The sequence below is a fragment of the Microcebus murinus genome, chromosome 5, assembly GCF_040939455.1.
Source record: "Microcebus murinus isolate Inina chromosome 5, M.murinus_Inina_mat1.0, whole genome shotgun sequence".
Classification (NCBI taxonomy): domain Eukaryota; kingdom Metazoa; phylum Chordata; class Mammalia; order Primates; family Cheirogaleidae; genus Microcebus; species Microcebus murinus.
This window is the reverse complement of record NC_134108.1, coordinates 60,805,183-60,832,377: the sequence shown is the minus strand read 5'-3', so window position 1 is coordinate 60,832,377 and position 27,195 is coordinate 60,805,183. Positions and strand designations below refer to the sequence as shown.

Sequence of the window (27,195 nt, the reverse complement as noted above, 5' to 3'; positions counted from 1 at the left end):
ACTTGGGTTGATTCCCCATCTTTGAGATTGTGAATTGCGCTACATAGACATTCTAGTGCAAGAGTCTTTTTGATAGAATGACCTTTTTTTGTTCTTTGTGTAAATGCCCAGTAGTGAGATTGTGGGATCTAATGCTATGTCTATTTTTGGTCTTTGAGAAATCTCCATACTATTTTCCATAGAGGTTGCACTGGTTTGCAATCCCACCAACAGTGTATAAGTGTTCCTATCTCTCTGCATCTATGTCAGCATCTATTGTTTCAGGACTTTTTGATAAAGGCCATTCTCACTGGGGTTAGGTGATATTTCATTGTGGTTTTGACTTGCATTTCTCTGATGAGTAGTGATGTCGAGCATTTTTTCATGTTTATTGGCTATTAGTCTATCTTCTTTTGAAAAGCTTCTGTTCATGTTTTTTACTTACTTTTAAATGGGGTTGTTTGATTTTTTTCCTTGCTTATTTGCCTGAGTTCTTTGTAGATTCTGGTTATTAGCCTTTTACTGGATGTATAGCATGTCAGTATTTTCTCCCATTCTGTAGATTGTCTGTTTGCTATGTTGTTTCCTTGGCTGTGCAGAAGCTTTTTAATTTGATCAAGTCCCATTTATTTATTTTCGTTGTTGCTATGATTGCCTTTGGGGCCTTCTTCATGAATTCTTTGCCTAGGCTGATATCTAGAAGAGTTTTTCCAACATTTTCTTCTATAATTCTTATAGTTTCATGTCTTAGATTTAAGTCTGTTATCCATCTTGAATTAATTTTAGTGAGTGGTGAGAGATATGGACTCTGATTCAACCTTCTACATGTGGCTATCCAGTTTTTTCAGCACTATTTATTGAATAAGTATTCTTTCCCTCAGTGTATATTGTTATCCACTTTGTCAAAGGTCAGATGGCAATATATGGATTATTTTATATCTGGGTTCTCTATTCTGTTCCATTGGTCGATGTCTCTATTTTTGTGCCAGTACCATGTTGTTTTTGTTATGATAGCCTTGTAATATGGCTTAAAGTCTGGTAAAGTGAATACTCCAGATTTGTCCCTTTTGCTTAAGGTTGCTTTGGCTATTCAGACTCTTTTCTGGTTCTAAACAAAGCATATAATTATTTTTTTTCTAGATCTATGAAGGTGATGTTGGTATTTTGATGGGGATTGCATTGAATTCAGAAATCACTTTGGTTAATGAACACTTTACCTATGTTGATTCTGCCAATCCATGAGCATGATATGCTTTTCTATTTGTTTACATCATCTGCAATTTCCTTCCTTAGTTATTTTTGGTTCTCCTTGTAGAGGTCTTTCACCTCCTTGGTTAAATATATTCTTAGATATTTTCATTTCTTTCTAGTTATTGTGAAAGGTATTGAGTCTCTGGTTTGGTTCTCAGCTTGACTGTTGTTGGTATATATAAATGCTACTGATTTGTGTACATTGATTTTGTAACCTGAAACTTTACAGAATTTATTATATTTATTAATTCCAGCAGTCTCTTGGTGGAATCTTTGGGGTTTTCTAGATACAAGATCATATCATCAGCAAAAAGTGATAGTTTGACTTAGAGCAATCAGGCAAGAGAAGGAAATTAGGAGTGTTCAAATGGGAAAAGAAGAGGTATCTCTTTATACTTTAAATGGTTTTATTGTACACATCATATAATCGAGTCTTGCTTTTTTTAAATCTGACCTGAAAATTTTGCCTTTAAATTGGTGTGATTAGACCATTTCAGTTAATATGATTATTGATGTGGATGGATTGATTAAAATCTGCTATTCTTGTTAGCAGCTTCTTATTTCTTCCATTTATTCTGTTTCCTTTTTTTTTCTCTTTTTCTGTTTTCTTTTAGATTAACTGAACAATTTTTATGATACCATTTAGTCTGAGATATTTGCTTATTATTTATAGTCACAAGATCAGAATTTACCAAATATACCTTTGTATAATCACAGTTTACTTGCAAATGATACACACTTAATATGTAATATAAAGTCCTCACCACTAATATTCCCAATTTTTCCCTCCAATATTTTTTGCTGCTGTTGTCATAATTCTTCTATTATATAAGAGAGTATATATTACTGCTATTTTTACTATAGACCAGAGGTTGGCAAATATTTTCTGTAATGGACTCAGCTAATGAATATTTTTGGTTTTGTGCCCCCCACCGCCATCTTGCCACTTGTCAACTGTATGGTAATAATGTGAAACTGACCATAAACAATATAAAAACAAAGTTATAGATCATTTGGCCTACAGAGAGCAAGATTTGGCCTATGGGTCATACATAGTTTGCTAACTACTGTCTTTTAACTATCTGGTGGCTTTTATTGTTATTAAAAAAGTAAGACATTTTTTTTCTTACAATTGTTTATTCCATTCTAGTGCTCGCAATATTTTAGTATAGACCAGGTGTATGTCTGGTATCATATTCTTTCTATCTCAAAAATTTACTTTAATGTATTAGTATCTTATAGTACTAATCTGCTTGTAATGAATTCTTTCAAGTTTTATTTGTATCCTTTATTTTGAAGGATGTTTCATCCACTATAGAATTGGGCAGGATTGGGGGTTTTTGGTGTTTGTTTTCTTTTGGAACTTTGAAAATGTTACTCCATTTTTTTTTTTGTCTTCAGTCCTTCATACTTTCTAATGAGAAGTCTGCTGTAATTTTTAAAAATCTTTTTATATTCTCATTTTTCTGTGTATATTGTTTTTGTTTTTTTTCTGGCCACATTCAATTTTCTTTTTCTTTTATGGATTTTCAGCAATCTGAAAATGATATGCTTAGTTGTTATTCTTGTTGTTCTTTGGTATTTATCCTTGTTTGTGTTCACTGAACTCCCTGATTTTTCTGCTCTGTATCATTAATTTTGCAAAGTTCTTGGTGATTATTTCTTCAAGTAAACCTTATACCTCTTCTGTGTTTCCAATTACATGTGTGCTTTAATATTTATCTCACAGCTGCTGGATGCATTGTTCTATTTTTTTCCCAATTTTTTTCTCATTATGGTAATTTAGGTGGAATATTTGCCTTAAATTTTCTTGATTCTTCAGCTCTGTTGATGAGCCTATTGAACGTATTATTAATTTATTTTACTGTGTTTATCATTTTTGGCATTTCTTTTTTATCTTTCCTGTAGTTTCTATCTCTGCTGATATTTCCCACCAGATCTTGCATGTTGACTACCTTTCCCATTAGATCCTTTAACACATTAATCACAGTAATTTTAAATTTTTTCTTTGATAATTCCAACATCTGTTTCATATGTGAATCTGGCTCTGTTGGTTGCTTTGTCTCTTGGCAGTGCATTGTTTGTTTGTTTGTTTGTTTGCTTTTTTATGTGCCTTATAAGTTTTTGTTAAAAGTGTGTCACCCTGAATAGGACAATGATTATAGTGTTTATGTCAGAAAATGGGCTTGCCTTTCTTTATGTTGAATCTTAAATTCGAAAGAATATTTGAGATGTTTGATAGAAGCACTAAATTTCCTATATGTAAGACAACACATTACAAGCTCTGTGGAGTTAAAGGTATCCAAATTTTTTTTTTTTTTTATTTCGGCATATTATGGGGGTACAGATTTTAAGGTTTCAATAAATGCCCATTTCCCCCCCGCCCCCCAAAAGTCTGAGTCTCCATCATGACCATCCCCCAGATGGTGCACATCTCACTCATTATGTATGTATATACCCGCCCCCCTCCCCCCTCCCACCTGCCCAATACCCTATTACTGTAGTACCTATGTGTCCACTTAGGTGCTACTCAGTTAATACCAGTTTGCTGGAGAATATATCTGGTGCTTGTTTTTCCATTCTTGGGATACTTCACTTAGTAGTATGGGTTCCAGCTCTAACCAGGAAAATATAAGATGTGCTATATCACCATTGTTTCTTAGAGCTGAATAGTACTCCATGGTATACATATACCACATTTTATTAATCCATTCTTGGATTGATGGGCACTTGGGCTGTTTCCACAGCCTTGCGATTATGAATTGTGCTGCTATAAACATTCGAGTGCAGGTGTCTTTTTTGTAGAGTGTCACTGGATCATTTGGATAGATGCCCAGCAATGGGATTGCTGGATCAAATGGTAGATTCACTTGTATCGCTTTACGGTATCTCCATATTGCTTTCCACAGAGGTTGAACTAGTTTGCAGTCCCACCAGCAGTGTAGGAGTGTTCCTCTCTCTCCGCAACCACGCCAGCATTTATTGTTTGGAGATTTTTTGATAAAGGCCATTCTCACTGGGGTTAAGTGATATCTCATTGTGGTTTTGATTTGCATTTCCCTGATGATTAGAGATGTTGAGCATTTCTTCATATGTTTGTTGGCCATTCTTCTGTCTTCTTTAGAAAAATTTCTATTCAAGTCCTTTGCCCACTTTTTAATGGGGTTATTTGATTTTTTCTTCCTGATTTTCGTGAGTTCTAAGTATATTCTAGTTATCAGTCCCTTATCGGATGCATAGGATGCAAACATTTTCTCCCATTCTGTAGGTTGTCTGTTTACTTTCATGGCTATTTCTTTGGCTGTGCACAAGCTTTGTAGTTTGATCATGTCCCATTTATATATTTTTGTTGCTGCTGTGATTGCCTTTGGGGACTTCTTCATAAACTCTTTGCCCAGGCCAATGTCTAGGAGAGTGTTTCCAACTTTTTCCTCTAGAGTTCTAATAGTTTCATACCTTAGGTTTAAGTCTGTTATCCAGCGTGAGTTGATTTTTGTGAGAGGTGAAAGGTGTGGGTCCTGTTTTAGCCTTCTACAGGTGGCTATCCCGTTTTCCCAGCACCATTTATTGAAGAGGGATTCTTTTCCCCAGCGTATGTTTTTGTCTGCTTTGTCAAAGATTAGATGGCTATATGAGGATGGTTTTATATCAGGATTCTCACATCTGTTCCACTGGTCAATATTCCTGTTTTTGTGCCAATACCATATTGTTTTAATTACTACAGCTTTGTAGTATAGTTTGATATCTGGCATATTAATGCCTCCCATTTTGTTTTTGTTGCCTAGAATTGCTCTTGATATTCGGGGTCTTCTTTGGTTCCATATGAAGCGTAAAATTATTTTTTCTATATCTGTGAAGAATGCTGATGGGATTTTAATAGGTATTGCATTGAATCTGTAGATCAGTTTGGGTAGTATAGACATTTTGATGATATTGAGTCTGCCGATCCACGAGCATGGTATGGATTTCCATCTGTTTACATCCTCTGCTATTTCCTTCCTCAGTGTTTCATAGTTCTCCCTGTAGAGGTCTTTTACCTCTTTGGTTAAGTATATTCCTAGGTACTTTAATTTCTTTGCTGCTATTGTGAAGGGAATTGAGTCTTTGATTTGGTTCTCAATTAGATTGTTGTTGGCGTATATGAATGCCTCTGATTTCTGTGTATTGATTTTGTATCCTGAGACTTTACTAAATTCATTGATCAGTTCCAGGAGTTTCTTGGTTGAATCTTTGGGGTTTTCTAGATACAATATCATATCATCAGCAAACAGTGAAAGTTTGATCTCTTCTGCCCCTATTTGGATACCTTTGATTCCATTTTCCTGTCTGATTGCTGTAGCCAAGACTTCCAGCACTATGTTGAACAGAAGTGGAGATAGTGGGCAGCCTTGTCTGGTTCCAGTTCTAAGTGGGAATGATTTCAATTGTTCCCCATTCAGTATGATGTTGGCTATGGGTCTGTCATATATGGCTTGTATCATTTTTAGGTATGTCCCTTCTATGCCTATTTTCTTAAGTGTTCGTATCATGAAAGGGAGGTTTCTGTTCTTCTCGATGTTGTGGAATAGTTTCTGCAAGATAGGTACTAGTTCTTCTTTGTAAGTATGGTAAAATTCAGGTGAGAAGCCATCTGGACCGGGACTTTTCTTTTTAGGGAGATTTTTAATTGCTGTTTCTATTTCAGCTGTTGAGATTGGTCTGTTCAGGGAATCTATTTCTTCCTGCCAAATTTATTTACCATTATATTATCTTAGTGTGATAAATGTTATTTGTATTCACCTTTTGGGAGCTATTACTACTCTGTGTGATGCATTCTCTCATTTGTAATTTCTAAAACAGAATTTTGAATTATGAACTGAATTTATCCCCCATTTTACTAGTGTGAAAACTTAAAATAATTTACCTTGGGGATACACATCTATCAGATGACAGAATTAGGCCTATCTTATTTTATTCCCTGTATTCTTAACTGTTACCCTATTTAAATACATCATTTCACTAAATAAAATATTATTGGGTATCAGTTATATTGTAGATCCTGCAATAATTGCTATAAAGGTATGGTAGGAGTGATATAACATTTTCTTTTTGCATTTAGTATACGAGCCTTCCAAGAATGGACTTTAAAAAGTATCCTAGTTTGCTAAGCAATTATAATAGAATGATATAAATTCAGAGCAGTATATTTTACCTATAAATGATACTCCATTGCCTTATTTTGGAGAAAACTTTCTGGCTACTATCAAGGATTCACTACAATTGTAAATGACCCAGTCCTCTTCAGGAGTAGGACCATCATTATCTTGGTTCACAACTGAGGAGTGCTATACTCCACAGGATACAGTATAAAGGTAAATTATACTGTAGTGTACAGTATGGGAATAGAACTAGATATATGGAAGTCATAATCGATGCAATAAAGAAGCTGAAGTATAGTAACAGGGTAAAAGAGAGGAAGGAACATTCTCCCCAAACCTTAGAGTATACCCACAGAGAGGATAAGAGAGGAAGAGAAATCACTAGATTAGAACAAGGTGGTTAGTGTGTTAGGATAATCAGAATAATGTGGTAATGCTGTCTAGTAGAGCTTTCTGTGGTGATGAAAATGTTTTCTATCTGTGCTAGTACAGTATACTGGCCATGTGTAGCCATTGCACATTTGAAATGTAGCCAGTTGAATAAGGAACAGAACTTTTAAAATTCTTTTTAATATTAATTTATATAACTGGTATGTGTATCATTTTGGCAACATGAGACTGGAATGCAATGAAGCTAAAAAAAGTAAAGAAAAGGTGGAATGAAGATCATAGTATTAAGATGCAAAAAATCATGTATGTGTGTACGTGTGTGTATATGCTAGGACGGGGGTGTGGTTGGAGAGAGGGCAAAATAGGAGGAAAGCACAGAGAACATGTAAAAGGAACCAACATTTGTTGAATGCAGTAATCTAGGTAATAGAATTTTATGTGAATACTTAGGACATATCCTGAAAGATAAGAATTATCTGTGTTTTAATGGTGAGGCCGCAGAAGCAAGACATTAACTTGCCTTTAGTTCATATAGCTAATACGTGGTGATATATTTGAATACATGTTCAAAGCCCATGCATATTCTGCTATACTACTATGCTTCTCAGGAAAAAAGAAACAAAAGAATAGTAGATGAATTAGGAAAAGGGCAAAAGTGATAATTTTTTGAATATTTTAAGGTGATTGTACACTATTCATTATGGCTTTTTTTTATTATTATTTTGGCATATTATGGGAGTACAGATTTTAAAGTTTCAATAAATGCCCTCCCCCCCACCCCAAGTCTGAGTTTCCAGCATGACCATCTCCCAGATGGTGCGCATCTCACTCATTATATATGTATATACCCGCCCCCCTCCCCCCTTCCACCTGCCCAATACCCTATTACTGTAGTACCTATGTGTCCACTTAGGTGCTACTCAGTTAATACCAGTTTGCTGGAGAATATATCTGGTGCTTGTTTTTCCATTCTTGGGATACTTCACTTAGTAGTATGGGTTCCAGCTCTAACCAGGAAAATATAAGATGTGTTATATCACCGTTGTTTCTTAGAGCTGAATAGTACTCCATGGTATACATATACCACATTTTATTAATCCATTCTTGGATTGATGGGCACTTGGGCTGTTTCCACAGCCTTGCAATTATGAATTGTGCTGCTATAAACATTCGAGTGCAGGTGTCTTTTTTTGTAGAGTGTCATTGGATCTTTTGGGTAGATGCCCAGTAATGGGATTGCTGGATCAAATGGTAGATTCACTTATATCGCTTTAAGATATCTCCATATTGCTTTCCACAGAGGTTGAACTAGTTTGCAGTCCCACCAGCAGTGTAGGAGTGTTCCTCTCTCTCTGCATCCACACCAGCATTTATTGTTTGGAGACTTTTTGATAAAGGCCATTCTCACTGGAGTTAAGTGATATCTCATTGTGGTTTTGATTTGCATTTCTCTGATGATTAGAGATGTTGAGCATTTTTTTATATGTTTGTTGGCCATTCTTCTGTCTTCTTTAGAAAAGTTTCTGTTCAAGTCCTTTGCCCACTTTTTAATAGGGTTATTTGATTTTTTTTTTTGCTGATTTTCATGAGTTCTAAGTATATTCTAGTTATCAGCCCGTTATCAAATGCGTAGGATGCAAAAATTTTCTCCCATTCTGTAGGTTGTCTGTTTACTTTCATGACTATTTCTTTGGCTGTGCAGAAGCTTTTTAGTGGGATCACGTCCCATTTATTTATTTTTGTTGCTGCTGTGATTGCCTTTGGGGATTTCATAAACTCTTTGCCTAGGCTGATGTCTAGGAGAGTGTTTCCAACATTTTCCTCTAGAATTCTAATAGTTTCATACCTTAGGTTTAAGTCTGTTATCCAGCGTGAGTTGATTTTTGTGAGAGGTGAAAGGTGTGGGTCCTGCTTTAGCTTTTTACAAGTGGCTATCCAGTTTTCCCAGCACCATTGATTGAAAAGGGATTCTTTTCCCCAGCGTATGTTTTTGTCTGCTTTGTCAAAGATTAGATGGCTATATGAGGATGGTTTTATATCAGGATTCTCGGATCTGTTCCACTGATCAATATTCCTATTTTTGTGCCAATACCAGATTGATTTAATTACTACAGCTTTGTAGTATAGTTTGATATCTGGCATATTAATACCTCTCATTTTGTTTTTGTTGCCTAGAATTGCTTTTGATATTCGGGGTCTTCTTTGGTTCCATATAAAGCGTAAAATTATTTTTTCTATATCTGTGAAGAATGCTGATGGGATTTTAATAGGTATTGCATTGAATCTGTAGATCATCAGTCTGGGTAGTATAGACATTTTAATGATGTTGAGTCTGAAAAAAATACTTTTTGCAAATATAAAGTTTTAGGCCTAGAAAGAAGATACCTGCCTCCAGAGAAGAAGTGCTTTTGCTTTGGCTTGGTAAAAGTTGAGAATACCAGTTCTGGATCACCTTAAATTAAGTTTAAACCTAGAGAACTAAACAAGCATTCTGAACTTGGGATGTGATCCACTGGTTTTGAGAGTTAATTTACTTCTGCCAGTTATGCTTTGGGCAAACCAACTTCCTCGCTCACTTTTCTATCTGGTTTCATATTTTCCCTTCAGTTTGATCAGGTAGTTCCTTACTCTTTTCCAGCTGATTGACTTTAAGAAATTTTTTGTTCTCCATGTTTTATTTAATAATTTTGGTTATTTTCATGAGGAGTGTTTGGTCTACTATCAGACCAAATTTTCATGTGCTTCATGGCATCATCTTTCTGTTGTGTGTTCTTTCTTTATTATTTTTTCTCATGTTCTTTTCAATTAATTTTTACATAAAATAAAATTTTTGTAGGTCCCATGTTGTGAAAATTTTTATTGTCGTTCTTCTTTTCACTGGTGGCATTCTGCTTATAAGCTGAGCTAGTAGACAGCTTGAATATTACATTAATTGTCTCCAGACACTTTTGTCAAATATTCTTCTCTAAGTTATGACTCCTTTCTTAACTAGCCTGAGTTTCCCTGAGGCCCAAATATTATAGATTCTTTTTGCTATCTCTCATGTTCCTGTTGCTATTCCTATTTTCAGAGTTGATAGGACATAGATATCTTTTTTCTGTTAACTTTGGTAAAACTCCTATTTTGTTTCTCTAGATGGGACTTATCTGCATATAGCATGCTACCACAAAATTTAAGTCTTAAAATTTAGTTCTCTAGCAGTTTCTGACCTTCCATTTCCTAATTTCTACATGCTTCTGTTTCAGCTTCATTGTTATTTCTTTCTCTGTCTTAAAGAATCTGTCGATTGATCTAGAAATGAGTGCCATCTTTCTATTGACCTTCGATTTTTTAATATATGTAGTGATGCTTTGAATTAGTTGATCTTAAATATTCTGTCTCCAGTTATGCTAATTTATATTTCTAACACTTATTTTGTGATATGTTAGTCCAAAAATAAGTAGATACTATGGGGAGGAACTGTAATTATTTTACTACTTTTAAATCTTCTGTTAAAATATATTGATCCCCACAAAAAGCAGCATGTAAATTTTCATAGCAGTTTTATTCATAATTGCCAAAAATTGAAAGCTACTAACATATCCTTCAATAGGTAAACAGATACACGTTCTTACAATGGCATATTATGCAGCAGTAAAAAGAAATGAGCTATCAAGTTATAAAAAGACATGAAGAAACCCCAAATGCAAATTGCTAAGGGAATGAAGCCCATCCTAAAAAACTACATATTTTATGATTCCAACTATATGGCATTCTGGAAAAGGCAAAATTATAGGCAATAAAAATATCAGTTATTGCCAGGGGACTGGGGAGAGGGAGGAAGGATGAATAGGTGGAGCATAAGAGGTTTATAGAGCAGTAAAACTAGTCTGTTTGGTACCGTAATGGTGGGTATATGATATAATAGATTTACAAAAGCCATAAAACTGTAGTACAACACAAAGGGTAAACCTAATATAAACTATGGACTTTAGTTAATAATGATCTATCAATGTTTGTTCATCAAGTGTAGCAATAGTACCACACTAATGCAAGATATCAGTAATAGAGAAACTATGTAGAGGATGGGGGGTAGAAGTGGGACAATATGAGAACACCATACTTTCTTGGCTATATTTCTGTAAACTAAAACTCATTCTAAAAATTATAGCCTATTAATTTTTACAAAAATGTATGAATACCTAACAAAGAGTTCATAGATATTGACTCTACCAAGTAATCAAATAACCATATGTATTCTGAAGGATCATAACAAAACAACCTCTTCTGAATATGTCTCTTTTTTGTTGTTAACTATTTGGTACTTACTCTGCCTTTTTCAGAATACATGCAGTCATTCATATTCCTCTTTTTTTTTTTTCTTTTCTTTTTGATCATTTCTATTAGGTGTGTTAGCCCTGTCTTGGTACCCACCTGAGTCAAATGATGAGAATGGAGAACCTACTGATAACTTGGTACCAACTATTTTGGATAAAGCTCATAAATATAATCTGAAGGTATTTTGTTTTATTTTCAAGCTATACATAAGTTTTTTGATGGACAAGAGGATAATAATAACAATGTTTGAAGCAGTCATTGTAATTAAAACCAATGTGAAAATGACAACAGGATTTTGTTAATAGTACTGTATGCATAAAGAACATTTTTGCAATTAGTATGAGTTACAAACTTTGTTTAAATTATATTTTAAATATCTTTATTATTTTTTATCATGTTTTTTATTAATCTATTGTTTTAGCAGAAAAAGAGGATTGAAAGGTTCTTTTGTGAAGATAATACAGAAATTAGGGAAGATTTATTTGTCAATGTCAATGTTAGTAGATGTCAAAAATCTACTAAAATCAAATGTTAACCCTGTGACTTTACATACTTATAAAATAGTTAGAAAATAAGCTATTGCTCAAATACTTTTCAAAATCTGAGTATCATTTTAACTTTATTTACCATGTATATACACATACCTATGTATATATAGAATGCAGGTAAAAGTCTGAAGACAGCTGAAAGATCAAGTATATTCTACCCAGATACTAAGGTGTGTTACAAATGAAAAAAAAAATTCTCACGCAGGAAGATTTTATTTACTCATTTAAGAAATTAGTGAATCATGGAAACAAATGTGAATGCTCATTAAAAATTTAAATAGCACTACAGGTGATAATTTTATATTGAGTAACAAAATAAACAGCATTTTTAAAATATTCAAAAATTAGTCATGTGGTAGGTGGCAACATTAATTTTAATAAATTTCCAAAACTTATAACCATAGAGTCTACATTCTCTGACCACATTTAGTACTACTGACAGTTAATGAATAAGTCCAAACCATTTAAAAGTATAAAATTGTTTAAAATTTTAATTATATTATAATTAAAAATAACACTTATTTTAAAGAAAAAGTCAAAACTGAAATTTAAGATAATATAAAAATAAACAGCAATGAGATTATTGCATTATCAATACCAATGGGACATGGATAATATTTAATAAAACAAAGGAGAAAGAACTAATAAGGATGAAGTATGAGATTAATTAAATAAATATAAAACTTGCAAAATCAGTAACTTAGATAAATCTTGATTTTTTTTCTACTTTTTGTGAAAAGATGAAATAGGCAAACCACTGGTGAGACTAAAAAGGAAAAAAGTGGAGAAAACATAATATCAAAAATTAAAAAGGGATGCAGAAGAGAGTTTAAGTTTTTTATCATATATGAAATTTATAAGAAATGGGTAGTTTTCTAGGAAAATACTTTAAAAAGTTATTTTTTTGGTACAGAAAGAGGTTTAAAAAATATGAATTGACTATCCTAGAAAAAAAAAATAAAAGGTAATTGAACAAATGTCTTCCCCAAAGCACCAGATACACCTGGCAATTCTATTCAACCTTTGAGAAGTAGTTGATTCTTGTGACTGAAACACAGTGTAAATTATACTCATTATCTATTGCTGCATAACAAATTATATCAAAACTTGGTAGCTTAAACAACAAACATTTATTATGTCACAGTTTCTAAGGGTCAAGAATCTAGATGTGGCTTAGCTGGATGGGTCAGGTTCAATCACAGTCTCTCAGGGAGATATTGGCTGGTGCTCCGGTCATCTGAGGCTGGGGGATCCACTTACAAGCTTTCTCATGTGGTGTTGACAGGCCTCAGTTCCTTACAGTTGATGAACTGGAAGTTTCAGTTCTTCTCCATGTGGGCTTTCCCAGAGTGAAAAAGGTCTGAGAGAGAGTCTCCAACATAGAAACTATAGCGTTTTTTGGGTTTTTTTTTTTTTTGACATAATCTTAGAAATGACACACTATCACTATTGCTCTCTTCTTTTGTTTTATTTACTGATAAATCAGACCTGGCATAATGTGGGGGAGAACTACGACGTTGTGAATACCAGGAGTTGGGAATCAGGCCCATCTTGGAGACTAGCAACTACAGAAAACCAACGCATTTATCCTATAATGGTAGCACAATTCCAATGCAGTTTTAAATATAGAATTTGACAGACTTAATCCCCAAAAGTTTATAAATATGTGGGAATAAAGTAAAACTTTTAAAAACTTTTTTTTTAATGAGAGGAAAACTTGTATTCCTAGATAACAATATATACTAAAAAATGATGGGAATTAAAATAAAGGGTATGACATTATTCTTAGCATGGAGAAAGAGATCAGTGAAACAGAAGACAGAGTCCACAAACAAGATACTTAATTTGGGAGTCTGATATATAATTCAAGAATCATTTAAAATCAGTGTTTTCAAATCAATGTAAAAAAAAATGTTTATTCATGATCTTGTCCTTGCAATACTAGATTTGAAATCTGCAAATCTACAATTCATTTTGCATTCTCCACTCGGTCCTATGTCCTTAGGTATTCATATTCCATATCTAATATCCCTTACTTATCTTCTGATTATTCATGTTTCTTAGAGTTTATTCTTATTCAATACAATGTGTTTGCAAATTTTAATGAAAATGTGAATGATAGTGTCTTTTAACTAGGGACCATTTCCCCTGAGTTGTCAGATTATTGCTACTCTTAAAAATTGCTAAAGCTTTTTATTTGTTCTGTAATTTCTTGGTTTATATATCCTAATGGAGGACAGTCTGGTTTTTCCAATACTGGTAATTGAGCTCTGTAAGAGATGATGTGGATCACTGTTGAAATATTTTGCTTCAAATAAAAATATGATAAAGTACTTTTAATTTTCCTTTTGAAGCTTTGAGATTTAGTAGTTATTGAGGAATAGAAATGGAACTCTAGGGAGAGAGAAATAGCTAAATAGGCAGCATTTTTTTATTTCTGTCCATAAAACTGCCTCCTCTTTCTGCTTTACAATCCTGAAACTGTTAAGACAGCATCACTCAAATTAGCTGACTGGCAAGAGCTGTCACCTACCATGTCCCTCAGTGCCATTCAGTGAGTTTCCATTGGCATGTAAAATCTGCAAAATAGACAAGCCTCCAGGTTCTGACACCCAGTCTGAGTCTGGATAAATGATTGATTTATCTTCTAAAAAACAGGTCCAAGGGCCGCTCTTCTGTCCCAGTCCTACAATAATCCTGGGAGATGGGAGCTCCAGAAACTGGCTATTTTAGTTCTTTCAGGAGGTTTTAAAGGTAAAGTGAAAATGTTCTGGTGCATGAGGATAGATTGGTTTTTCTCCTGTTTGAAGTTTGTGTAGGAGTGTGGCAAAGATCTCAACCACTAATTGTCTATGTAAAATGTTCCCAACAGTATTTGTTTCCCATTTTATATCTAATGATCAGAAAAATTTGGAACTTGATAGACTAATGTTTTCCAAAATTTTTAGAACAATTTCTTGGCTTCATGTCTGGGGGAGGAACTCTTTATAGTCCAAAGAAGAATAGACATGGAACCATAAGACTGGAGCTTGTCTCAGCTGAGTACCTCTGGAATCTGACAGTAGTTCCTTGATCTTCTAGGATTATCTCCCTCATTTATAAAATAACAGGATGAAACCATAAGATAGCTTTATTTATTCTATTTTTTTGTGTGATTTCTATTGTGTTATTAGGGAACAGATATTATTTTTTATAATTAAAATGTAATCTGTGATTTAAAAAAATGTAATCTTGTTTTTTTTTAGAGAATGGAAAACTTTCCTTTTGCTTGCTAATGTAAAGGAATGTTAAGATGTTGAATTCATGACAGTGCCTTACTAAAATTATATAAAGTGCCAAGGCAATATGATACAAAAAAAAAAAAACACAAAAAAACACAATGTTTTGGTGAATTTGGTGCAAATAAATTGGGGCCTAAAATGCACATAACTGACCACTAAACTCTTAAGTCTAAAATGGATTCATTAGTAACATGTCTTTTTTCTTTTTCTTTTTTTGTTCTTTAAAGCAAGGAAATAATCTTCCCTATTCCCCCAGTTTGACTAATATTAATTTGCTTAGTCCTTTCCCCCCAAAAAAACCCTTCCATGTATCATTTTTATTTTTAAAATATTCTAATGACTGTAGTATATTAATTCTATTTTAATTTGTATTAAAGTGTTCCTCATTCTTTGGTTGGGTTTAACTGTTCAATGTTCAATAATATTTTTACTAGTACTAGTCACTAATTACTTTGTAATTTCAATTTTGGTTAACTTAAACCAAGAGTCTTTTTAGGTGAATGCTTTTTAGATTATAAACAAACAAGCAAGAATGACAAATGGTTGGTACTTTGGTTATTTGTTTTGCATTATCCTTAGTAAATCTGGACTGTTATTTTTTTGGAAATGTAAATGAGTAAAACTAAAATCTAAATCATGGTTTTTCAGAGAGATTTAGATTATCTTTTCTTTTATATACTTGTCTGCATATTCGCTGGAGCACTTACATGTACTGTCATTGAGTAGGCTGATTTTGCAGAGGATATAAAAATCAGAGCTGGATCCTTTCCACAGTATCCTATCTATCCTATACCATTAAGAACACAGCAATGAAATAATCTATTGAGTGAGACATGATAGAGATATTTGGTATATTCTGTCATCTTTTAGCAAATATTTCTGCTTTCCTTCCACTCCATGGAAGGAATATACTTCCTATTGATGTTGGGTTTGGCCTCATGGCTTGCTTTGGTTAACAAGATGTGAGAAAACATAATATATACCATGTGCTTGTGTGGTTGTGCTCCTGTTCTCATATAGGAGAAGATCATGCCCCTTTCTGCCAAGGACCCAGAGTGACAGATACATGGAGTTGATTTCAATATGATCCCCATCATAGAACATAGCCATCACAGCCAATTCATAACAACTTTATGTTCAAGAAAAAAAATGTTTTGTCTTTCCAAGCCACTGAGATTATCAGCTTGTTTGTTATACAGCATCATCACATCAAAACCCAACTGAATTAAATCACCCATTTAGGTAAAAGAAAATCAGGCAAATCCAAAGTCCTTTCCCTTTGCTCAGCATTGTAGGGGAAAGAACCAATTCAGCCACTTATGGTCTTGCATTTTAATAAATTTAGTATTTTATTTTAGAGTAGCAAGTTTTCATTCTGCTTTATGCATGAATCACATGTTATGGTGTATCAGCATCCATTATTTATTTGCATATGGCTCTAGAGCCATCATTATATCTGATTTGAAGACTTATGCAGATTTTTGACTGTGTGAAGCTTGCATACAAGTATGTCCATGATTCTTTTTAAAATTATTTTTCAGATCCATTTGAAACATATTATATTATCCATGAGCTCTCCTTTTTCCTTTTTCTTGTTCCTAAATGAATATGGTGAATTTATGGTGAAAACTTAGTGAATCTTACCTAAATGAAGTATAAATGGAAGCTTTAGAGTCTAATTTGACAGTTGTCCGTTTTTGCATGAAAATCATTTATCCATTTATTTATGCATGCATCCATTCATTCATTACCTGCTATGTGCCAGATACTGTTCCAGATGCTGGCAATATTAAGAATATATTACCTCTGTTCTAAGAGACCTTGCAATCTATTGGAGATCAGACACATAGACAAGTAAATTGCATGAAGAGAAAAGTACAAAGTATCATGGTACCAGATAGGAATAGGAAGACCTACCTCATTATTGTTGTGGTGGAGGTTGGAGGGTCTGTAGGGGTGAAGGTAGGGAATGGAGCTGTTGAAGAACAAAAACGTTAGATTTTTCACTTTAGAAAGGTCTCTTTGACAGCAGGGTAGAGAAGAGACTGGCAAGGTCAAAATTAGAAGCATGAATTGGAGGAATGTTTTGGCTTTTTGCGTTTACTGCAAATATATCAGTCTGTACTTTATAAAAGAAGCATGCAATTTATAGTTTTCAGCTTTAAAGTTAAATTCCTTTTGATATAGGGCATTTGCTTAAATATGGCTTCATTTATATATAAAATGGAAATTTAGAAAATACAGTGTTGTATCTGAAGGAGGAATTACCCAAGGTAACATTATATAAGAGTATAAAAATACCTGTGCACTTTGCAGTTTTCTTTCAACTTAAGTTAAAAAGCAAATACCAAAGCTACTGAAAAATCAAACTACCCTGGTGGTTACTACCCTAGCAATACTAACAATATACTGCAAAAATATATTTGACCTTACTTTGTTACTAACAAAAATCTTCTATTATGTAATGTTAATGTAATCTCATTTTATTAAAAGTGGGTAATTATATTTTTACTACATACTATCTGACTTTAAAATTGATTCTGTGAAAAGTAATGCTGATTAATGTAAAATACCTTTTGCTTTAAATGGGTAATTGAAAACAGTTTTACTTTGCACTAGAAGTCGCTTCTTCCAGAAGTACTTCATAGAGCCTGAAACCTAAAATTAAAACATTATCAATAAATTAATTTCCATAAAGATTTTTAATTATTGTTGGTAACCAAGAATAAAAATGAAAATCCTCATAATCTTTGTTTAGAAGTCTTAAATCGATTTTCATTCATGGGAGTTATCATCTATACTATCTACATTACTATTCAGAAGTGGTTTTACTAGCCGTAATTAGTTTTTCTTGATTTATGTACAGCTGTCCTTTTTTAGTTGAAAAACTTTAATCCGTGCACAACATTTTAAAAATATTTTTAGTTACCGTTTTCTATTGTCTTAGAGACATATAAACGCATCAATGACTTAGGCATTCTGGGAATCGTTGTCCTTCATAGCATTAGTACATATTGTTTTTTTAGTAATTTGATTACTTATTCCTTGAATAATATTGCAAATTAAATGCAAATTATTTTGTAAAATGGTATTTTTAATTAAGAAGAAGAATTTGTCATTTAAAGAAATTTGCTATTAAGTCCATTTAAATGTAAACTTAATGGTCACACACCTGAAAAAAGAATACAGATATTACTGGACCATATTTGGTTTTTTGCATTTTTTAAAAGAAAGATATGTTTGAATATAGAATATATCCTTACATATATTATATAGAATATAAGTAAATAAGATATATTTTAGAAGGAATATACATATAAACAAAAGCATTGCACAGTGGTTGAGCATTTGAGCTCTTAATGTAGATTGCCTGTATTGCTTCTAACTAACTGGGTGACTCTGGGCAAGTTATTGAACCGAGCTTAACTTTGATTGCCTCATTTAGAAAATGGAAATAGTTATGGTAACTACCTTATGGAGTTGCAAAGATTAACTGAGGTAATAAGTATAAAATTTATATATTATTTAGCTGAAGAAACTCTTAGTAAATGTTATTACTAAGAATTCTCTGGTAACATCTATGTTCAATAAATACTCATCTTATGTACTCACCAGCAAATTGGTTTCACTGATCAACACCTAAGTGCACATATAGGAATAACATTTATTGGGCATCGGGCAGATGGGGGGGTGTGATGCGCACTATCTGGGGGATGGACACACTTGAAGCTATGACTCAGTAGGGGAGAGCGGAGGGCAAGGCAACATATGTAACCTAAACATTTGTAACCCCATACTATGCTGAAATAAAAAAATATATATTCATCTTAGATTAAGGTTATTAAATAAATCACTTTATTATATATGTAGAATATACTTTCATTATTATTTGTACATTATAGAAAGTTTTTTCTCTAATTGATTTTTTTGTTATTTTAGGTCACTTTTCACATAGAACCATATAGCAGTCGAGATGATCAAAACATGTACAAAAATGTCAAGTATATTATAGACAAGTAAGTTTTTTCAATGTTTATAAATACTGTTATATGATCAACTGATAATTATTGTTATAAAAATAGTACATTAAATTATTTTTGAGAGATTTGAATGATTTATTATAATAGTATTTTTAATAAAATTAAACTGTTTTTGGAATTAACATCATAATCATTTTGAGGAACATTTCTGAAATTCCTTACAGTTCAGTTTCTATATGAATAAAGATTCATATTTTCACTGTTTTATATGTTTATAAGGCTGTTTAGAATTTCTATAATATTGAAATTTTAAACTGATATTATTTTTTAAAACTTAGAAATATAGAGTTATGCCTTTTTAAACAGAAGGTTCAGATTATAAAATGTGAACTACTTTTATAGCACTGGACCCATAGCTAATATTTTGATTTATATCTTGTCTGATTACAAAGAATTTGTTAATACAATTTCATCTTGTTAAAGGATTTTACTGATAGTAGTCTGACAGATGTCATACTCTTACAAAGAAACTTGTCAATAACACTGAGACATTTATTACTGATACAAAAAAAGCAGTTTATGTGTTCATATAGAAAATAATAGGATTTTTATGGCATTAGTCATCATTTATAAATCTCAATATGAGATAATTAATCTCTTGTTTGGTAAAGTATCCCATTTCTAATTTTCTAATGTGTAAAATTAAAAATGCATTTTTAATTATATAATGGATTCCCTGAAGAAATGGAGCAACATGCTTAAACCACACTGATTCCTTCATTTTCAGTATATAAACAAACAGTTTTTATCTATGGCGAATGAGTTGTGAATATTCATTTCACTTTTGCATATGCTTGTGTTTCAGATATGGAAATCATCCAGCCTTTTACAGGTACAAGACAAGGACCGGCAATGCTCTTCCTTTGTTTTATGTCTATGATTCTTATATCACCAAACCTGAAAAATGGGCCAATCTGTTAACCACCTCAGGGTCTCAGAGTATTCGCAATTCACCTTATGATGGACTGTTTATTGCACTTCTAGTAGAAGAAAAACATAAATATGATGTTCTTCAAAGTGGTTTTGATGGAATTTACACATATTTTGCCACAAATGGCTTTACTTATGGCTCATCTCGTCAGAATTGGGCTAGCCTAAAATTCTTTTGTGATAATCACAACTTAATATTTATCCCAAGTGTGGGCCCAGGATACATAGATACCAGCATCCGTCCATGGAATACTCAAAATACTCGGAACCGAATCAATGGGAAGTATTATGAAATTGCTCTGAGTGCTGCACTTCAGGCCCACCCCAGTTTAATTTCTATCACCTCTTTTAATGAGTGGCATGAAGGAACTCAGATTGAAAAAGCTATTCCCAAAAGAACCAGTAATACTGTGTACCTAGATTACCGCCCTCATAAACCAGGTCTTTATCTAGAACTGACTCGTAAGTGGTCTGAAAAATTCATTAAAGAAAGAGCAACTTATGCAGTAGATCACTCGCTGCCTATTTCTTAATGCATTGATTCAAATGTAATAATTATCAAATCAACTAATTTTAATAAATTCCTTTGTTTTGAGTTATGCCAAGAAAACTGTCAAAATTAGTATGCACTATTACTGTTATCTTTAAGAAAAATAATTTTTTACTTTTTTTAGAGATAATAGTATCATTGCCACCCTTCACAATATTGCACTGAGAAAATATCTGAGAGAAAAGTTGTGTGAATAAGATTCCTTGTAGCATTATTTACTGCATTTCTGTCTGAAAGTGAAATTCTGATTTGATGGCAATTTAATGTCATTTCACAGTAGATAAATGCTTTTGTTACATAAAGAAGTTAGTGCACAGTTAAATCATACTTGCATCCTAGGCCCAAAGAAATAGAACTGTTGTGTGTATTTGGCATATCTATTGAAAAAAAAAAAAACAAAAACAACCTTAAAAGGTAATGTACATGTTTCAGTTCTAAATTTGTTTTAGTGCTTCAATCAACTTTATTGTATTAGTATTCAGACTCTGAATAACTCTCAAATAATCATGAAATTCTTATGAATCGTAAAATCACCGTATCTTCTCTCAGTTTTGCTGTGAACGTAAAACTACTTTAAATAATAGTTTATTTTTAAAAGTTAAAAAAAAGCCGGATACCGTAAGCCTTACTGTGACCACATTGTGTTAGGAAGGTCTGCTTTCTTCAGCACAATGTGCATCATCATTTGCAGATTTTGGGTTCCCTAAAGCATGCTGACTGTTTTGCATGTATACTGTTTCTGCTTTACTATGCTGAATTCCAGATTTTAGAACCTATGGAAAGTACTTTTATAAAAGTTAATAATTGCTTCTCAATTGTTAGGACTTATATCACAATTATTATGAAGATATAATGCCCAAAATATTAATATTGTTAAGACATTTTGTCAATCTTTAACTTGTTTCTATTATTCATGTCTTTAAATTTAATCAGAGACCAACTATCATAAGAAATCAGAAAGTTAATACTATCATTGGATTGTCTTTTAATATTTTAAGTTATTTTTACCAAAAGTAATAGAGAAAATTTACTTACCATTTTAGATTCTAGAAACATAGAAATGAAAAATCTTTTGTATCTAAAATAAGTCCTGAAGTTTGGCTTTACATTAAATTTAACACTTTATAATAATGATGAAAATAATATTTCTAACAGTCACTACTATACATTTTTATATATATTAATAATATCTTCATTTTAAAATGTTATACTTTTATTGTACTTGTAGGTTAAAATACATGTGATTAATAGCTGTCATATTGTGACTGATTACTTACATTCTAAAAATAAATCCCTTTACTTTAAAAACTAAATAATAGAATACACCCTATTCTTATAGTTCAAATTTATAACTATAGTAAAAAATCTAACATATATCCTATTACATAAATGTCATTTCTTAAATATTTAATCCTATTAAAAGGAACAATAGGGTAATGCTAAAAAGCAGTGCATATAAATCTTCAGCATATAAAGATATCCATTCAGAAACATAAATTAGTATGGAAATTTGTTATAAAATAACCCATCAGATGATAAAATTACTTTTAAACAATGATTTTGAAGTAAAATACCATGTTTTTGAAAAGAGACATCATTAATGTTATTTATAACTTAAGAAATTGCCATTTCTCAGAGAATGATCAGGCCATAAGAAATTAGTACAATAATAATAATATGATTATTTTCTAGGGGAAAAAACCAAAAGAATAAATCACCATAATGATATTTTAATATAACCAAGCACCTTCAAGGAACAACCATACAGATGTAACCTGTGGATTTTTCTCTTGTACCTAGTTAACCACTATATGATATTTTGTGGGTAAATTATAAATATGTCATACCTAATAATCTGTTATAAAATACCATGTTTTATTAAAGTTTTGTTAGAGATAACTTTTTCTCATTACTTATGTAGTATATTTGAACCCACCATGATAGAAAATAAATGTTAGGAAGTAGTTCCTAGATTAAGGGAAAGTCTGTGAAAACAAGGTCAACAAATCCTCAGCACAGATACCACCACTTTATTTTGTTCCCATTGTACAGATAGATAATTCACTACTGCATACTTTACCTGTGAGCTTTGTTGTGATTCCCCAGTATGTTACCCCAACCAGGCAGTAGCAAAGTAAGATAAAACAGAAATCTGTCTTCATTCCAAAATGTTATTCTCAAAGGAAGGATGTGCAGAATCTGATCAGTTTTTACTAGTTTATAATTATTAATAAATGAATATCTGTTTCTTTTCTCCTTTTGAAAAAAATAATTCTAGTCATCCTTCAGTATCTCTGGAGGATTGATTGTTTCCATGAACTCCATGGATGCCAAAATCTGCTGATACTCAAGCTCCCAATATAAAATGGTGTAGCAGTTGCATGTAACTTATGCACATTCTCCCATATGCATTAAATTATCTCTACATTACTTATAACATCTAATACAGTGTAAATACTATGTAAATAGTTATGCTGTGTTGTTGGGAATAATGGCAAGAAAAAAGTCTGTACATGCTTCACGTGTTTGGTACAGACAATTTTTTTTTTCAAATATTTTCAATCTGCAGTTGCTTGACTCTGCAGATGCAGAACGCACAGATACAGAGGACCATGTATTAGGAATTATCTGTAATAATTTTGTTAATTCTTAGGAATGCTTTAAAAATCTTCCTCAGGTATTCATTACAGCTGCCTTTACCATTTCACTTGTAACACAGTTTAGATTGTTATGATCACAAGTACATAAGAGCAAAGAATCGATTTCTTAATTCAAGAAACTATGGTACATGCTTGAATTCAACAAACTACAATAACTGTTAAAACACAAAGTGATTTACTGTATGCAATGCATGAATCGTAAAACGAATCGTAAAAGATTCGTTTATAAGTTATTCAATTTTTATGGTTTAATCAGTCTAATTGTTTTGACTATATATAAACAAAATCTTTTATTGCTTCCTCTCAGAACTAATATTGTCAAAAACTGCTATTAATATTTATCTGAGTTATATGTTAACATATTTTCTGTTTTAAGACTAATTTAAGAAACGACTACTTTGTTACATGGAGTAGTTAATTTTTATCTAATAAAAGCATACATGAAATACATTGTATCTTAGACATTGAACTCTATTCATTTCTCTCTATGAAATAAGGTTTATTTCATTTCTGGTTAACAGACAAAAAGTAATATTTAGTCTTTATTCTTTATATATTTTCTTTGTTGTGATATGTAGCAGTTACAAAGTACATACTTGAACTGTACGTTTTAAATCTGTGAATTTGTGTTTTATATACATATATACCCCACACACACACACAAAGTTTTTTAAAAATATGAGAGATGTTTTTTCCATTATTTTCTTCTTTGGGTATAATCGTATATTAGCTCTGACATCCATTAGGAAATTGAGCCTCTCCTAAAACAGCAAAGTAACAAGCCATCGGACAACCTACCGTTTCATAACCATGTGCTTTTTCATACTGGTCAGTTATCCAATTTAAACACGACTACTTCTAAACTCTATAGTGCCTACAGAAACAGTTCTTAAAAATCTATGTCTAAATTTTTAATTATGGTCAAACACTCTTTCATCCCATAGTGTAGAAATGCAATACTTAATTTATGACCAGCAAAATATCAGTTATTTTCACAAATATTTATAGTTTCTAAATGAAAAATTGACGTAGCCACAAGCAAAGGAGCTTTGTGGCTCAGAGTACTCCTTTATAAAAATATACCCCAAATTAAATTTTATACTACTTTGTTATATGTCCACGTGAAGACCAAATGTTATTGTTATCTTATCATAAGATTATTCTTGATAATATACATACTACTTTGGCTTAATTACTGTATAGAGACTCATTCATCCTTAGTCACATCAAAGAAGTGAATAGTAGCACTGTTATATTGCATCTATCAATGAAGCAAAGAGCATTTTTAAAATGATTTTTGTTATTACTATTAATACTTAATTTATCAGAAGAACAATTTAAGGCTAATAAGTAAATTGTCATAGTGTAAAATTTATGGAAATCAAAACAGTGGCACTTTTATATGTACAATGTTCTAGATTTCATTTAAAAGCATCTTTTATACTGAATTTTAATTTTCTTAACTTAAAATTTCTCAACATAAAATTAACCATAAATTTAGCCATAAAGTTAAAAAGTCTTTAGAAACTATGTTATTGAAGCAAATATGTCATGACAAAAAACAATGATGCACCATGGTTACTAATAGTACATACAGTTCAACTTACATGGTTGTATAATTATGTTTTTGTCATTTTGGTTTTTAAAAACAATAGGTTAAAAATCTCAGTAAAGATCATCACAAACAACACAAAGTGGGAATCAGCCACTCGATCACATTTCAAATAAATATATTAATTACAATTATATCCATGCATAAATGTGTTTTTGAGTCAGTTTTACCAAAAACTATTATCAAAACACTATATTGCTATGTTAATTTGATAATAAAGACTAATGTAATGCAATCTTTGCCATGATCTTGAAAATATCAAATTAAAAAAAAACTATATGGAAGAAATTTAGCTGAAATACATGCAGCAAATTTCATAAATGTATATGTTTGAAAACAGTTACCTAAAAGAGTATCATGTCACAGTTGTTAAAAAGAAGATAATAGATAGAATGTTCAGTCTTTTCACTCTCTTAAAATAATATGCCTCTCTTAGGAATTAGAAAACAAATTTAACAAAAACTCTTAATCTTATAAGACTGAAAAATTAAGAAAATGCCAAATACATTATTCTTATATAATTTTTAACACAATGGCATTGTGTTGACTACTCATGCATACCTTTGATAAATAAAAATGTTTCTTCATTAAAATTGTGCTTAAATAAAAAAAGTGTTTCAAGAGAAAAGCTTCTTGAAACATTACTGTTTTCCTTGTACAATTAATTTTTTTAAGGTCAGAAACCAAATGGGAGCACAATTTCAAAAGAAATAGCACTATGATGCATTTACTTTTATATATGTAAAAACAAATTAGTATGAAGGGTGACAAATGCTATTTTAATTATGCATTTCTATCTTGAGAGATACAGAAAATAAGAAAAAAAATGTTCATTGACCAGAGAAAAGAACCATTAAATGTTGAAATTAGAAACTGAAAAATAACATATTTCATTAAAAATGGATTACTTTGATATTACAAATGCATCTACCATAATATAGAGAAATAAGGGAACATTCCTCATGAGTATATTTTGTCCTACATGGAAAGCTTCTGAGAATAAAACCAACACACAGAGGGAAGCAAAAGCAAGAGATGGGCAAAGAGCCCTGATATTTTGATAGCCCTCAAATTCTGCCCTAAACCATGTCTTCCTTTTGGCTTCTCCAATCCATTAGCCAGCAAACATTCCTTTTTGATTAAGCTAATTTAACTTGGATTTATGTCGTGGAACTGAAAGAGTCCTTATTAATAAAATTGCCTGTGATGTTATGTCTCAAACAGAGGTAAATATAGCAGAAGCATAAGAAAGAGAAAGTCAGTACTCTCTGAAGCTTCAAAAAAAAAAAAAAAATACTCAAAGAGGATCCACCCTCAAGTGTTAAAGTCCCACTAAGAACATATGGACAAGCACAGCAACAACCTGATTGAATTATTGAATTCTTAATATAATATATTCCAGGAAACGTTTTGAGTATATGTGAGACACATTATGAAATAGATTCTGTTATTACCATCAGTTTACTAATTGAGGGAGAAGACAGGTCAGTAAAATTGTCTAAGTTTATACCTGAGAATTAAATTTTAATCAACTGGATTCTATAGGGTTTTCTTTCCATGAAAACAAGTTTTATGATATGTAATTTTTAAAGGTTTGTCCTTGTGTTCTGATAAATCATTAAACTAGTACACAAAAACTTTACATGAATTGGGATTTCCTATAAGGGGGATTATTTGAGGACAGAAACTAACTTTCATTTAATTAAGGTGATGAATATACTGCAGACCAATGGACAACAGAAATGTTTCATAGTTAAGAGAAAAATTGTCAGTTAATTGACAACGGTCTACGACGTGTGTGTTTCTAAGCCTTGATTGGAGCAGTTATTGCTGAGCATGTGCAATCATGTTGAATATTTTATGGGAATCAAGTATTTTCTCTAGTGTGGCTGAAATATTAAATCACGTGGAGCTGACCAAAACTGCTTGGATGTGTTAGTGGGGTTTCTGACCACAAGTGCAACTTAGTAAAACAAAGAAAAAAAATTGGGAAACTTTAGGTGATTCTTTTTAAATAGTTTGAGTACTTACAATATTTTTATAAAATAATATTAATTTCTATAAAGAAAAGTGGCAAATATTTTTGAAGATGTATGAATACTATTATTAGAACTGACAGTTTTGAAAGAACTTCATATTTCTTTTATTTTCTCACAAAATCTAGTGACATCTAATACTGGTTGCTATAGATTTTTTTGTACATGCTGCAGCCTCTTGTGGCTTCTTTAAATTTTCCTCTGTAAATATTCCTCTTACAAAATAAGCCATTCATTTTATTCAAATAATAACAGATGTGATTATAGCACCATGGATCGATCTCAGTCACCTCTTTATCATTAATGAAACACCCAAAACATTTTCTTTAATTAAGGTATATTTCACTAATTGACAACTATTATTTTGTTGTTCCGCATTATAGCATCATATATTATTAAGATAACTGAGAAAATATTGATTTTCTTTAATTATGTTCTATAACATTTTGGTCTTTTTTCAAAT

At 31.8% G+C, this 27,195-nt stretch overlaps 1 protein-coding gene across 2 annotated transcripts in view; it reads left to right on the top strand.

Moving 5' to 3' along the window:
• Nucleotides 1-23,544, top strand: part of MANEA (mannosidase endo-alpha) — a 31,695-nt gene extending 8,151 nt beyond the window's left edge. For both annotated transcript variants that reach the window (XM_012769459.3, XM_012769458.3), the window contains exons 3-5: nt 11,145-11,254; nt 18,844-18,920; nt 19,750-23,544. In XM_012769459.3, the coding sequence (XP_012624913.1) occupies nt 11,145-11,254; nt 18,844-18,920; nt 19,750-20,407 (845 nt within the window). In that variant the 3' untranslated portion in view covers nt 20,408-23,544. The remainder of the gene's footprint in view (nt 1-11,144; nt 11,255-18,843; nt 18,921-19,749) is intronic.
• The last annotated feature ends 3,651 nt before the right edge of the window (nt 23,545-27,195 follow it).